The sequence below is a fragment of the Mobula birostris genome, chromosome 10 (genome assembly GCF_030028105.1).
Source record: "Mobula birostris isolate sMobBir1 chromosome 10, sMobBir1.hap1, whole genome shotgun sequence".
Lineage (NCBI taxonomy): Eukaryota > Metazoa > Chordata > Chondrichthyes > Myliobatiformes > Myliobatidae > Mobula > Mobula birostris.
This window is the reverse complement of record NC_092379.1, coordinates 51,519,600-51,534,492: the sequence shown is the minus strand read 5'-3', so window position 1 is coordinate 51,534,492 and position 14,893 is coordinate 51,519,600. Positions and strand designations below refer to the sequence as shown.

General features: G+C 48.7%; 1 protein-coding gene across 1 annotated transcript in view; it reads left to right on the top strand.

The window, feature by feature from the left end:
- The window catches only part of LOC140204008 (uncharacterized), a 37,112-nt gene that overhangs the window by 2,177 nt on the left and 20,042 nt on the right, over positions 1-14,893 (top strand). Inside the window, exon 2 of the mRNA XM_072270231.1 lies at positions 8,923-9,117. Within this exon, the coding sequence (XP_072126332.1) occupies positions 8,984-9,117 (134 nt within the window). The 5' untranslated portion in view covers positions 8,923-8,983. The remainder of the gene's footprint in view (positions 1-8,922; positions 9,118-14,893) is intronic.

Here is a 14,893-nt window from a genome sequence, read left to right as displayed (position 1 = left end):
AGGCCTCTCATGGTCTGAGTCGATGTTCCCTCCCTCCCTCCCCCCTTAGAATGAATGATAAAGACATTGAACCCCCTCCCTTAGCTGAAGCAGCAGCAAATGCATCCTACCCCCTCCCCCACCATGCAAGCAAAAGCAAACCCCTCCCCCTAAAGAGACCTTCAGCCAGAGTCCATATCCTAGTATGCTGGTACCTCGGACAGGCTCTCCCCCTCCAGCAAGGGAGGGAAGGAGGGAGAGAGCAGAAACCAACAACTTGCTGTTCCGATGTTACAATCTTCTCCAAGCGTGTTCGGGTGATGGCGGCTCAGAATAAAACAGCAACCAGGGTCAACATCGGCAACTTCAGACTTGAGACCAACATGCGTAAAACCTGAAACCGCTCGGGTAAACTAGCAGAAAGGGTCAGTCTGAGAGAGTCAGTCTGGTACATTTAATGGTTCCATGATGTCAGAGAGCCACAGAACAGAAATGCCCTTCGGCCCATCGAATATTTATCCAAACTTGCACTTAACCAAATTTTTTCTTCAAAGTTGAAATTGAACAGGCATCCACCAGTTCTGCTGGCAGCATGTTCCACATTCCCACCAACTTCTGAGTGAAATAGTTCTTCTCATATTCACTTATACATTTCAACTTTCACACTTAACCCATGATCTCTAGATCTCGTCTTACCCAGCCTAAATAGAAAATGCCTGCTTACATTTACCCAGTCTATACCTCTCATTATTTTGTATACCCCTATCCAATCTCCCCTCATTTCCCTACACTCCAGGAAATACAGACCTAACCTTTGAAACCTTTTCCTATAACTCAGGTCCTACGAACCCGGCAACCTCTTTGTAAATTTTCTCTGTACACCTTCCATCTTATTGATGAAACGTACCGGATAAGGCGCGAATCGGCAGATGCAGGGTTTGAGGGATGGTTGGGAAATTGAAAGGGGGGTTGTGAGTTGCTTCAGAGAAAGTTTTTACAGGGACAGACACAGGACGGTCAAGTTCAGAGGAAGTGATGGGGACGTGACAGAGAGTGGAACAAAGAAATAAGGAAACAAGGAAAGGGACTTCTGCCTTTAGACTTGGAAGTGAATGAGCAGAAAGGGTTGGAAACAGAAACCAGGTGGCTAGCTGCGATAGGAGCTGTTTGTGTCCGCTCCCTCCGAGATCTGATCTCTCCAAGTTGATTCAACAAAATTGTGAGCGCTATTGTGTCCTCGACTAAGGTGTGCTGGCATTGGAGAGGGTCCAGAGGAGTTTCACAAGAGTGAAACGTTTATCACATGCTAAGTGTTTGATGGCTTTTGGCTGGAGTTTAGAAGAATGAGTGGCAGGGTCTCAGTGGAAGCTATTGAATATTTAATGACCTGTGTAGAGGGGATGTGGAGAAGATGTGTCAGATAGTGGGGGAGTCTAGGACCAGAAGGCATAGTCTCAGAATACAAGGACATCCATTTAGAATAGAGATGTTTGATTGTGGGAGTAGAATTGATGGGCCGATTGGCTGGATTTTGCTCCTCGTGTCCTTTTCCATCTTTCCCAACTTCAGTCTATGCTGTCTAGTTGTAGCGTCCCCTAACTCCCTGGCGAGAAAGGCAGATGGGCCCCGCCCGAAGCTAAGAATTTTCTCTGGAATAACGCCCAGTTCCGAAGGTGAAAAGGATTATGAGATGGGTGGAGCAAACCTCGCAGTTGTTAAGTGAGTGGCAGTGCTCCGATGATGAAGAGCGACAGAGATTGGTTGAAAGCTTGCGGGGAGTGGCGGCTGAGGTACCTCGAGGTGTGAAGGTTAACCAGCTCTTGGCCACTCTGGATGACTATCTGGAGGTCTTGGAAAGTGGTTTTGGGTTGACTGGGAGTTCCTGGGAGCTCCTCGGGGAGTTTCAAAACATGCATCAGGGGAAGGGTGAGAAGCTCTCCGCGTACCTTTCCCGGCTAGAGAGACGGCTTAATGGCTGCGGCGCCAGGGGGTCGTTCAGGCAGCTGAGGTGGATCAGTTAAGGATGGATCAGGTAACTGGGGGCGCCCAGGCTGGGGACAGGATTGCTTGGAGTCTCTGGCAGTCCTATAAAACGTGCCCCCCTCCATCGTTCGTTCAGCTGATCAGGGATGTGCGGGGGGGGGGATGAGAACACGTTGGGCCCGCGGGGGGACTCTGTCAGCAGGTGTAATCCTCGATTGTAGCCCCGTGTGGTGGAGTGACCAGAGCCAGCTTCACCTGGGAATTGGTAAAGGAGGTGGTGGCAGAGCTGAGAACTGAGAGGTCAAGGGGGTTCAGGGTGGGTGTCGACCCTTCGTATGATAGGACTGGCAGGGAGGGCCCCCCCACCTTAGGGGGTGGACCGCGCAGAGGGCTGTGGGTGGCCGGTGTTCCGCAAGAAGAGGTGCGGGCGATAGCATGTGCTATAACTGTGGGGAAGAGGGACACTTCCGGCCGGAATGTAAGCGTCAGGAAGTCCCTCGGAGGGCGAGCCCCTGGGCATCCAAGCAGGGAGAGATGTCGGGAAACTTAGAGGAGACCCAGTGAGGGAATGGCCTGGTTTCTCTGGGGGAACACGTTCCCACTAGTGTACCAAGGGACCCCCGAAAGCAAAAGACCCTATTCCTGATGGATTAGTGGGTCCCTGATCCAGTGTGTCACTACGGATAGAGGGAGTCTATGTTAAAGCCCTACTTGACACTGGGTCGCAGGTCACGTTACGGTACCGTTCGTTCTACAACAAATATCTGAAGCATTTACCCTTGACATCATTCAGTGCACTGGAGATTTGGGGTATCAGTGCTGGTGATTACCCGTACGATAGTTATTTGTCAGTGAGATTGGAGTTTTCGGAGGTCGATGTGGGAGTGTCTGAAGTCCTTGAGATGTTGGTGCTGGTTTGTCCGGATCCGGTTGAGACGGGCGGCGTTTCAATTCAGGTGGGGACCAACACCCCTATTGTACGGAGGCTGATGGGGGCCTGCAAGGAGAAGGCGGGGGAGAGCTTTTTGGGGACCCTATCTGTACACCCAGTGTTTCGAGCTGTGTTCGAGGAAGTGCGTGGCCGCAGTGGGCCGGATACTGAATTTAAACGAGGGAATGTGTGGTGCACCCAGTCGAAGCCTAAGGAGATACGGCCAGGGGAGGTGGCGAGAGTGATGGGGACCCCCAGATTCCGAGGCCCTCTCGGAAGGCCTCGAGGGGGAGTCGCGGTTTCTGGCTGGGATGCTGGTGAGGCCCGAAGTGCAGAGGCCCTCGGTTGTACAGGCGAGCAGGATGGCTGTACTTGTCAGGAACATTATGAAGAGAGAAATCACCTTTAAGAGAGAGAGGCCCCTGGTGCCTTTGTTCCCGGTGACGGTAATGTCTAGTGCCCTGTGAGACCCGCTGGGGAGAAAAGGGAAAAGCTGACCACTGAGGCCTTTAACTTTGGGGACTCCCCTGTGCCACCAGGTTGGAAACGGAGGCTGGTGGAGAAGATGTTGAAGCTGGAAGGTGTCTTTTCCCTTGGCGAGTTTGATGTGGGTTATTCCAAGAGCACTCAGCACACTATCCAGGTGACCGAGTACACCCCATTTAGGGAGAGGTCGCGGTGACTGGCCCCCGCAGATGTGGAAGACATGCGGCAGCATTTGTGTCAGTTGAAGGAAGTTGGGATCATCACCGAGTCCCGAAGCCCCTATGCGTCCCCAATAGTAGTGGCTCAGAAGAAAGGTGGGAAGGTACGCATGTGTGTGGACAATAGGACCCTAAACCAGCGCACTGTCCCGGACCAGGAGACAGTCCCGAGAGTTGAAGACGTGCTGGCCTGTTTGAGTGGGGAGAGATGGTTCAGTGTGCTGGACTTGAGGAGTGGGTATTACCATGAGTGAGGCCAATAAAGAGAAGACGGCCTTTATGTGTCCCCTGGGATTCTTCCAGTTTGAACGGATGCCCCAAAGCATATCGGGAGCCCCTGCCACCTTCTAGAGGGTCATGGAGAAGATGGTGAGGGATATGAACTTGCTTGAAGTGTTGGTATATTTGGATGACTTGATAGTATTTGGATCCACCTTGGAAGAACATGAGGTGAGGCTACTGAAGATACTAAGCCGACTGAAGGAGGAAGGGTTAAAACTTTCCCTGGACAAATGCCAGTTCTGCAAGACATCTGTTAGCTATGTCGGACATATAATCTCGCGAAATGGAGTAGCTACAGACCCGGCTAAGGTAGAAGCAGTGACCATGTGGCTACGGCCCCAGACTGTGAGCGCTCTGCGCTCGTTTCTGGGGTTCTCTGGATATTATCGGAGATTCGTGAAGGGCTACGCCAAAGTGAGTCATCCCTTGCACCAGCTTTGGTGTGATTACCCACTCTTGGGGAAGAAAAGGAAAGGGAACAGAGGATGGGAGGTTGGAGAATATCTAAACCTGTCGGAGCCCTTTGGACCGAGGAGGAATGCAAAATGTGAGGAGACTTTTCAATCACTGAAGGAATTGCTGACCCAGGCACCGGTGTTGGCTTTTGCGGACCCCCGATTGCCATATGTACTACACATATATGTCAACCAAGAGGGGCTAGGGGGCGTCCTGTATCAGGATCAGGGCACCGGGTTGAGGCCAATGACATTTGTCAGCTGGAGTTTGTTGCCCTCCGAGAGAAACTATCCCACTCACAAGCTGGAATTCCTGGTGTTGAAATGGGCGGTGGTGGATAAGCTGAGTGACTATCTGTACGGGGTCAAGTTTGAGGTGAGGACAGACAACAATCCTCTCACTTATATCCTGACCTTGGTGAAACTGGATGCCACAGGCCATCGGTGGTTGGCAGCGTTGTCTGCCTATGATTTCAGCCTAAAGTACCGGCCGGGGAGCTGGAACATCGATGCAGATGCTTTGTCCCAACGGATGCATGAGGGACTGGACAGGGACGAGGAGTGGGAGAGCGTTCCTGCCCCTGGGGTGAAGGCCATGTGTCAGTTTGCCATCACCGTGAAGACCGAGGACAAGGTGAGGCCAGATCGAGCAGTGGATCAATTGGGGGTTTCTGATGACACTCTGCCCACTGTTTACTGTAATCTGACTGCTCTGAAGACCATACAGTTGCTCGAATTGAGCTCTGAGGAGTGGCAGCTGCTCAGCGAGATGACCCGGGCATTGGCACCATTTGGTACGCGGTTAGAAAGGGGGATATGGCTCAGGCAGAGAAGACGAAACATGTTTCGGTGCCTCTATTACTGAAAGAATGGCCTCGTTTGAGATTGAAGAACCAAATCTTACACCGAGTCACATCACCCCTGGACCGACCTCGGCGTTGCCAGCTGGTCCTATCTGAGAAGTATCGGAAGATTGCGCTCAAGTCACTTCATGATGATTCCGGCCATTTGGGAGTGGAAAAGACCTACGCGTTACTCAAAGACCGGTTTTACTGGCCCCGAATGAAGTTGGAGGTTGAAGAGTACTGCAAATCGTGCATTTGCTGCATACGCTGGAAGACACTGCCTGTGCAGGCAGCTCCTTTGTCCCACTTGCAGAGTGCAGGGCTCCTGGACCTGGTGTGTGTGCATTTCCTGTCTATAGAACCCGATGCCAGCAACACGGCCAATGTCTTAGTCATCACGGACCACTACACCAGGTATGTTCAGGCTTTTCCTACCAAGAACCAGAGGGCGACTACGGCAGCAAAAGTGTTATGGGAGAAGTATTTCATGCATTATGGCCTTCCCCAGGCGGATACATAGCGACCAGGGACGGGACTCCGAGAGCAGACTCATCTATGAGTTACTGGGCATGCTTGGATTTGAGAAGTCGAGGACCACGCCCTATCACCCGCAGGGCGATCCCCAGCCTGAGAGGTTTAATCTGACTCTGCTAGACATGCTCGGGACCATGGAGATCAGCAAGGAGAGCAGGTGGAGTCAACATATTGGGCACCTGGTCCACTGTTACAACTGTACATGAAATGATCTACTGGGTACTTGCCCTATTATCTGATGTTTGGGCACGAGGCGAGGTTGTCCATTGACCTTTGCTTCGGGACTGACGAGGGTGACTTACCATCGAAGCATTACCTGAAGTATGTGTCTGACATGAGGAGAGAGCTGAAAAGGGCGTATGAGTTGGCTGGGGTGGCGGCTGCCAAGCAGAATGGGGGAAATAAGAGGAGGTATGATCAGAAAGTGAAGTTCGCCCAACTCCTACCAGGAGACCGAGTCCTCATAAGGAATTTGGGACTACCGGGAAAGCACAAGTTGACTGATCGCTGGGCGGCTGGGTGGAGAGTCAGATGCCGAACCTGCCGGTTTTCCGGGTGAGGCCCGAGGAGGGGAATGGGCCTGTCAAGATTCTCCATCGGAACCACCTGTTGCCCCCGGGACAGGAGGTGCAGGTAGACCGAGAACACGACTCGGAGCCTACATCTAATACGAATACTCTGCAGAGCTGCAGGGTGACGGAAGAGCCCACCGCGGAAGAGACTGGGCCGGGCCCGGCCCCTGAAAGGAATAGTGATTCGGAGGATGATGACTCAGATGTGTGGTACACGCTGCCGTTCGCTAACTCCCCCGTGATGGAGGAAGAGACCCCTGGCCCTTCTCCCACTGCATCAGGTGAGGCGAAGGGGGCTATTGCTGGGCAGCAGGACTCTGAAGGAGAGGAGGCGGGGCCTGAACATGAGACAGTGGGCTCCGAGTTTCCGAGGGGCTTGAGTGATAGATCGTGGGGGGGGGGGGGGGGTTTCACCAGGTGGGCCCAAAGAGTCTCCAGTAGTATCTGAGCCGGAAGAGTCACGAGAGGAGGTATGGGGGTCTCAGAGGATTAGGAACCCCCCGGAGAGGTTGGCCTATGTAGTGCCTGGGGAACAGGGTGTGATCTCTACTGTTCTGGGGAGTTACGTCACTGCTTTCTGCATTTGGATTGGGCTCGGTGTTTTGCAGGAAGGGTTGGTGGATTATCTTAATGTCATGAGGGCATGAGTAAATTTGTTGGGGGGAGAGTGTAAGGGGGTTCTCTGTAATGCTAATTATGCTAACTGCTCAGGCTGATAAAATGGTTTCTCTGTAATGCTAACTGCTGAGGTAATGGTTTTTTCTGTAGCTGTGATGTTTGGGTTATAACTACAGATAATGGGGAACTAACCAATGGGGGGACATGTTATTCTATCTTGTATGTCTGGGAACCGAGCTGGTTCGCGGGCTTCTCATCGAGGAGAAGAGAAGAGGAAGGACGTGCTCGGAGCGCTCTGTAGACCACCTGGGGGGGGGGGGGGGGTCGGGTGGTCCCAGCCAAGGGTGGTCAGAGTTCGTAGGAGATCGATTGGTGGAAAGGAGACCTGGTTCTGTGAGCTTCAACGAAGTTATTTGTGCACAAACTGTTTAAAACCAAATATAAGTGGTGCCTTTTTCTTTTATATTTTGTTTCTGTACTAACCACATAGTCACAGTAAGATTTATAAAGTGTAATCATTTAATCACTTATTGTGTACTGTCTGATTTTTGCATTGTGGGTCAGTACTGGGGTACATTACACAGCATCCACACAAACTTGATTACTCAGTTTGGTGGGGCTGAAGGCCGCTTCCCCTAGACGAACACGAGCTGAGCGAGCCTGAGGTTTACATCAGTATTATTTTATATATTTGCACAGTTTGTTCTTTTGCACATTGATTGTTATTCAATCTTTGTCCATTTATGTAAATGCCTGCATGAAAGTGAATCTGAATGTATTATATTGTACACATCCATACTCTGAACGTAACCCTCTGCTTTAGAAAACATAAAGTCATGGAGCAATACAGCACAGAAGCAGGCCATTCAGCCCAACAAATCTATGCTGAATGTGGTGCTCACCCAGCTATTCCCAGGTTTGTGCATTCGGTCTAGATCCCTCTCTGCCCTGTCCCTCCAAGTGTTTCTTAAATGATACCATTGTACTTGCATCAACCACTTTTTCTGGAAGCCTGTTTCAGTAGATACATTTAGCATCAGAGAAATGTAGACAATATACATCCTGAATTTCTTTTTCTTCACAAGCATTACAAAAACAGAGCAGTGCCCCAAAGCATGAAAGGCAGTTAAGCGTTAGAACCCCAGAGCCCCCCCCAACTCCCTCCCTCCCACGCACAAGCAACAGCAAGGCAACGATCACCCCCACCACCAAAAAAGCATCGGCACCCCCACCGAGTAACCAAGCGCACAGCAAAGCATCAATAAAGATACAGACTAGCAGTAGCCAAAAGATTACTGGTTCACCCGGTAGTTCAACATGCCCAGTAATTCATGTATTTACTGCCCTCTCCATGGAAAAATATTGGCCCTCATGTCGTTCCAAATCTTTCCCCCGCCCCAAATCTATGGCCCTGTTACTGGACTCCTCTATCTTGAATATGATGTTTAACATGATATTTACGGGTGTCAGGGACCTCAAAGCAGATTTGTGATGATGACAGTCTGCCTGCTCTTTCCAATGTATTTGACCTGTGTGAATAGAAGTAATGGCTGCCATCCTCCCCAGGCTCCCTCATGCTCCAGTCATCCATCCCTTTCCATCCAACAAGACCCAGGTCCTATTGTGATGGAGATTGCCCGATTTTCCTCCATCGGGGAACTGTTCCTTGGCGGCCTCGCTGTTGACTGGAGTTACAGCCTGATGTCCCGCTCCTACCAGTAGCTGAGCTGCCGCAGCCTCCCTCAACTCGGGGAGAGAACAAACCCTGACGTGGCCACCCTCCTTCCCACCGAGACATTGTCGATCTTACAGGGTCAGGAGACACTCCATTTTTGAAGTTTCATCAACGTTCACATTACATTGATAGGGTGCTTTCTGGGGCACATGTACTTCTGGTTAATACTAGACACCATGAGAAGTACATTAAAGTTTTTGGATGGAGGTCCCCAATGTAATTGGACAATGAAAAGCACATGTGGTTTATAGAAGTCACTAATTGGGAAAACTCCTTTTATCAAGGTCTAACCCCAAGGAAAAGAATAAGGCCAGAGTCCTGGCCAACAGACCTCGTGAGAGGGAAATGGATGCTGGAGAAGTGGAGAGAATGGGCGACTGGGGGAGCTCGTGGGACATGGTGTCCGATCCAAAGTTGTCAGGGGTGCTGAGGCCGCAGGTCGTACTGCAGAGATTACGACTTCCACCCAGGAAACGCAGGTAATGAAAGACATGCTGGGCTCTGTTTACATGGTTTAGACATAGGAACGTGTCAGGTCTTGGTGGCTGAAAACAAAATGTCACCGTGGGTCAACATTAACCATTTCAGATTCCAAGCCGGTGGAGTTTATTGTCCTGTGGACAAGTGCCTGTCTGTACAGGTGTAATGACAAACGTACAGCAGCATCACAGGTACCTGGTATCATATAGGTAACATTCACAAGGCAAACAGAAATTAAACATGAATTGTAACAAATTTCCACCAGAAAAGTCACAAATAGAACAAAAGTGAATTTTAATGAAAAATAGTCTGTGTTACCAATCGGGTAATTAGGGTTGTGCTGGTTGGTTCAAGAACCCAATGGTGAAAGGGAAGTAGCTGTTCTTGATCCTGGTTGTGTGGGACTTCAAGATTCTATTAACTCCATCCTGACAGTAGAGGATTCACTTGTTGGTGAATTGACACAAAGCTCAGAATCCAATTACGATAAACAAGGAGGGACAGTTAGTGAGCGACTGGACTTCAAGGGTTCAGTGGTTCCACTCTCTGGATGCACTGCACGCCACTCACTCTGTACCAATCCCAACCTCACTCTCAAGCAAGCAGACATGGATGGTGATATTGTAGCCTGGCTGACTTGTCTGAGGTCAGAGGTGAACTCTGACACCTCCTAATTGCCAATATATTGGACCCCTGTCTCCCTCACCATCACTGGCTTGATCTCCTCTGGAGGTCTCCCCACTACAGTCTCCATCCTCATCATCCTCCAACACCACACTGCCCATCTCTACCTTCTACTCCAGATCCACAGGTCTAACTGCCCCAGTCAGACTCTCCATTTTCATTCTGGGTAACAGACCTGATAATTGCCCTCCACCACTACCCCAGTCCATCTATCAGAACTGCTGCTTATCCACAGGAGCTTTTCTTTTTGGCACCCTCACTTTCTGAGGGAAAAAACGCTGTAGCTGTGGACACTGCCACTGGTCTCAGGTCTACGTGCCTTTTCACTGGCTATCTGGTGCGATCCATGTCCAAGCCTGGAATGCCAGAACTCCGCGTGTTTCTCTGTTATAGCAACAACTGCATTCATGTCCCCCACCAGCACCAGTGCAGCCCTCGACAATCCTTCAACTCCTCCATCAACTTCCACCTTGCCCTCAGATTCACTTGTCTATCTCCAACACCTCCCTTCACTTCCCTGATCTCTTTGTCTCCATCTTAGAAGACAGACCTTCTGACATATTCTAGAAAGGCACTGACTCTGGAATTCTCTCGGGGTTTGGGGTGGTTGGCTTTCAATGAAACTGTTGAAATCCTAGACAGAGTGGACATGGAGAGGATCTTTCTAATAGTGGGAGAGTCTCGGACCAGAGTGTCCAGCTTCGGAATAGAAGGGCATCAGAATCAGGTTGAAGTGTCACTGGTAGTTACCATGAAGTTTGTTGTTACGTGGCAGCATTCAATGCACTGCATAATAAAAACTGTAAATTACAGGGAAAATACATCTTTTTAAAAAATCAAATTAAGCAGGTATTGCAAAAAGAGAAAGAAAAGTAGTGTGGCAGTGTTCATGTCTTCAAAGTTGATTCAGAAATCTGATGACAGAGGGGAGAATGGTTGCACACGTGCCTTCGGGCTCCTTGTATCTGCATCGAGATGTTGGGCTCAGGATAGATCCTCGAAGATGTTGACACCCAGGAACTTGAAATTGCTGACCATTCCCACTTTTGGTCGCTCGATGAGGACTGATGGGTGTTCCAAGGCACGCAGGCTCGTACTGTGAGTTTCACTTCAAGGGCGCCTGAGTGAGGGGACTATGACGTCAGTCACAGGCTGTGGCAGCCTGCTGTGGACTTAAACTCAGAGAGAGAGAGAGAGAAGCTGTTGGAACTTCAGCTTGTCACTGCTATGGTTTGGAACTCTCCTATGCCCGAAATGTTGGGATGATTATCGGTACACAGTGCACAACGGATGTGTGACTGTCATTTTGTAATAATCCATATGTGTGGATTTGTTGGGTATCCTGTAGTGTCACTTTTGTTGGCTCTTTACCTGGAATCACGTGTTATGTGATAACCACTTGAAGACAATACTCCTGTAACTCACCTGGTGGATTTCGGACGGACAAGATCTTCAACGGTTGTTATTTCGTTTACCTAGTGTGCAACCTGTGATTCTTTGTATCGCCCTCTCTCTACGTACTTCCATGTGGATTACAAATTTCTCTTCCATCATCTATTCTACTTTGCCATCTGAACCTTGAGACTTTAAGAATTGTTCCTAAGGTTGACTGTTTGGGAACCACACACACACATATATACGCATAATAGTGTTAACTTCTGTATATTTCGTTTAAGTTACTCCATTTTAAATCTCTTGCTGCTGGTTCGTTTCTAAAACATAACAATTCGTAACATGGGTGTTCCTTCATTTTACCCATACTGAAGTTCGCAATCAATTCTTTGGTCTTACTGACATTAAGTGCAAGGCTGTTGCTCCGACAGTGGGGGAGTCGCAGACCCAGTTGTAGACTTTTACCGCTGTACCATTGAGAGCATACTCACCAACTGCATCTCAGTGTGTTATGGCAATTGTCCTGTATCGGACCGCAAAGCACTCAGGCGGGTGGTGAAAACTGCCCAGCGGATTATTGGCACCCAATTGCCCACCATTGAGAACATCTACCATAAACGCTGCCTGAGCAGGGTGAAAAGCATTATCAGGGATGCATCTCATCTGAACCATGAACTTTTTACTCTCCTCCCATTTGTTAGTTGCTACACGAGCCTCCGGTGCCGCACCAGCAGGCTCAGGAAGAGCTTCTTCCCTGAAGCTGTGACTCTGCTGAACCTCACATCACAGCGCTAAGCAGTATTGCACCCATATTGTACTGTCTCAGTACTTTTATATTTGTATTGTGATGGACCCTGAAGTACCCCTATGAACTGTGCTTTTGAAAAGAGAGAGAGAGAGAGTTATTTAACATCGATAGCTTGTATGTAAAAGAGAGAGAGAGAGAGAGAGGCGAAGATTAACGGTTGGACTGTCACTTTAAGGCATTGGAAGTAACTTTGGATTTCTACTGAGTTGGGTTTGGAGACAGCACCGAGCAGCTCGAAAGTTGCTATGGTGACCGAAGGCAAGTTGTTGATATTACTTCAAGGACAGTTCACCTGCTTGTGCATTTCTTCACAGACAAAGGAAGCAGGGATTATTTGAATAACAGTTGATGCTCAGTACGGTGAGATAAATAGGAGGTCAGATGATACAGACCTCAGACACATGTTCTGGACGCTGAATGAGCATTGTTGTGCCCGCAGGAAAGGTGGGTTTTGGAGGATTGATCAGGCGGATCGATCCATCACTCTAACAGTGGAAAGAGGAAAAGGGTTGACTGGTGGGGAGTTGTCCATGTGTTCACCCTCGCCTGGGGGATAGCTCCACCACAGAAAACCAGTCCCCTTTGTTAAAGTCACAATCGGTGACTTTTAAAGGATCTTGAAGGACAACGAGAAGATCGGCAGCGTCAGCTCACCTGAAGACTCAAATCTCTCCCCCCCCCCCCCTCCCTCCCTCCCTCCCTCCCTCCCTCCCTCCCTCTCTCTCTCTCTCTCTCTCTCTCTCTCTCTCTCTCTCTCTCTCTCTCTCTCTCTCTCTCTCTCTCTCTCTCTCTCTCTCTCTCTCTCTCTCTACTGAACTTTACTCATCATCGTAAGACTGTATCTTTTTACCATTAGACTTAAAGAAGCTTGGTTTTTCATACATACATTTCCACACTTACTGATGTACTTTATATATAATCATTGCTAACCTGTTTCATTTATCTACATTTATATTACTGTATTGTGTAGTTACTAATAAATATTATTAGTTTATAGCAATACTGCACTCCAAAGTGTTTTCCATCTCTGCTGGTTCTTAACCCCTGTCACGGGGTACATGACATAAATTGGGGCCTGCATCCGCGATATGAACAAATTGGTTGGGAGGCTTGTTTGAATTGATTGGGAAAATCCCTTTTGATCTGGTTGTGTGGAAGTACAGCAGAAATGGACGTTAGTGTTGAGGAGTTTCTGTTGGAACCAATCCCGGAAGTGTTGGATGATGCTACGAGGGTTGTGCTGTTGGGAATTGCTCAAGAGTTAAAACTAAAGGTGACCACTGAAATGAGGAAAGCTCAGATGCAGACAATAATAGCCCAACATTATATAGATAAGGGAACGTTTGATGAGGTGGCGTTAGAGTTGTTCATGGAAGGTGAATCTGCTGAGGATGAGCTTCAGCTTCAGTTGGAAAAAGTAAGAATGGGACATGAACTGAAATTAAGACAGCTCAGGAGAGAGGCTAGAAAGGCAGAAAGTCAGAGAGAAAAGGCAGAAAGATAGACAGAAGAGGCAGCAAAACAGAGAGCAGAGGCAGCAAGACGGAGAGAAGAGGCGGAAAGACAGAGACAGCTCGAGAGGGAGAAATGGCAACGTGAAGATCACGTGGCAGAAAGTCAGAGACAGTTTAAAAGGGAGAGGTTGCAGCAAAGAGGTTTAGTGTCAGACCCTGATGATTTTTACAGCTTGGAAGGGCTTGTTTTGTGTGATGAATTTAAAAGTTGTGCTCCTGATGATGTAAGGGCATACCCAGTTGCAGAGGATGCCCCTACCCTACAGGGGTCTGATAAGAAAGCAGACGAAGAAGTTTTAACCCACGAGGTTGAGTTTACTCCGGAAAAGAGTTTGCCAGAGAATAGCTGTGAGGTTCAGGGTGACCTTGAATTTGAAACTGGGACAAGTGATGACAGCCCAGAAGAGGCAGCTGTTCCGATTGAATGTGTTCAGGTTGTTGAAGTACTTGTGAGTTCACAGGATTCTGAACCTTATGTTAAAGCTCAGTTGAAGTCTGAAGTGGCTGACCTGGTTGAAAAGGAATGCAGGTTTTGTGTGTCAGATGATCTTGATTCAGTGAATAAGGGGTTAACCTTGGTACCAGTGGAATGTGAGGATTCTCAGTCATTTGTATTAGACCGTGTTTTAAAAGCTGGTGAGGTCAGTCTTGCTGGAAATAATGGGAAAAGTGCTGTTCCTGGACTTTTGGATGAAGTGCTGGGAAAGGTTGAATTGGTTACACGGCCTTTGACCTTGCTTGCAGGACAGAGGCCTGCTGAGACAGGATGCGCTACTCTGTTGAATTTTGTTTGGACATGTGGACACATCCAAGGTTATGTTGTTGAGGAGAAGGAAGAAATTTGTTATGATTTTTGGGGTGGAAGTTGCTATGGAAGCAAGGCGTAGTGAAGGTCGTAATCAGATGGGTGGTTTGTTTGGTTTCTTTCATAATGTATACATGATTCTCATCAGCCTGATAATGGTATTGAGTTTAATAAACAATGGAGGCATGTTGACACCTCTCCAAGATAAAAGTGTTTCAGCAATTCAGCTGATGAATAAGGCTGTTCAGCTGTTGAGCGTGGGTAAGCAGCCTGTTGAGGCCTACAATATCAAAACCATAGGTTTAAATTATAATGATGTGTCACAGACTTTTCTACCTTCCAGATTTCAGCAGGACTTAGAGGGTAGTGCAGCTGATAAGAGTAAGGTGTATGAGGAAGGTTTGTCTTTATTGAGGAAGGAATTTACAGAGGAACAGAAGCGAGATTCTGGAATGGTGGCTTTAAGGGAGATAGATCTCATAGGGGAGGAGGTTCAGAGAGAGTCAGTGGGATACTACCTTAAAGATGGGGTGTTGATGAGGAGGTGGAGACCAGCCACAGTGCTTGCAAGT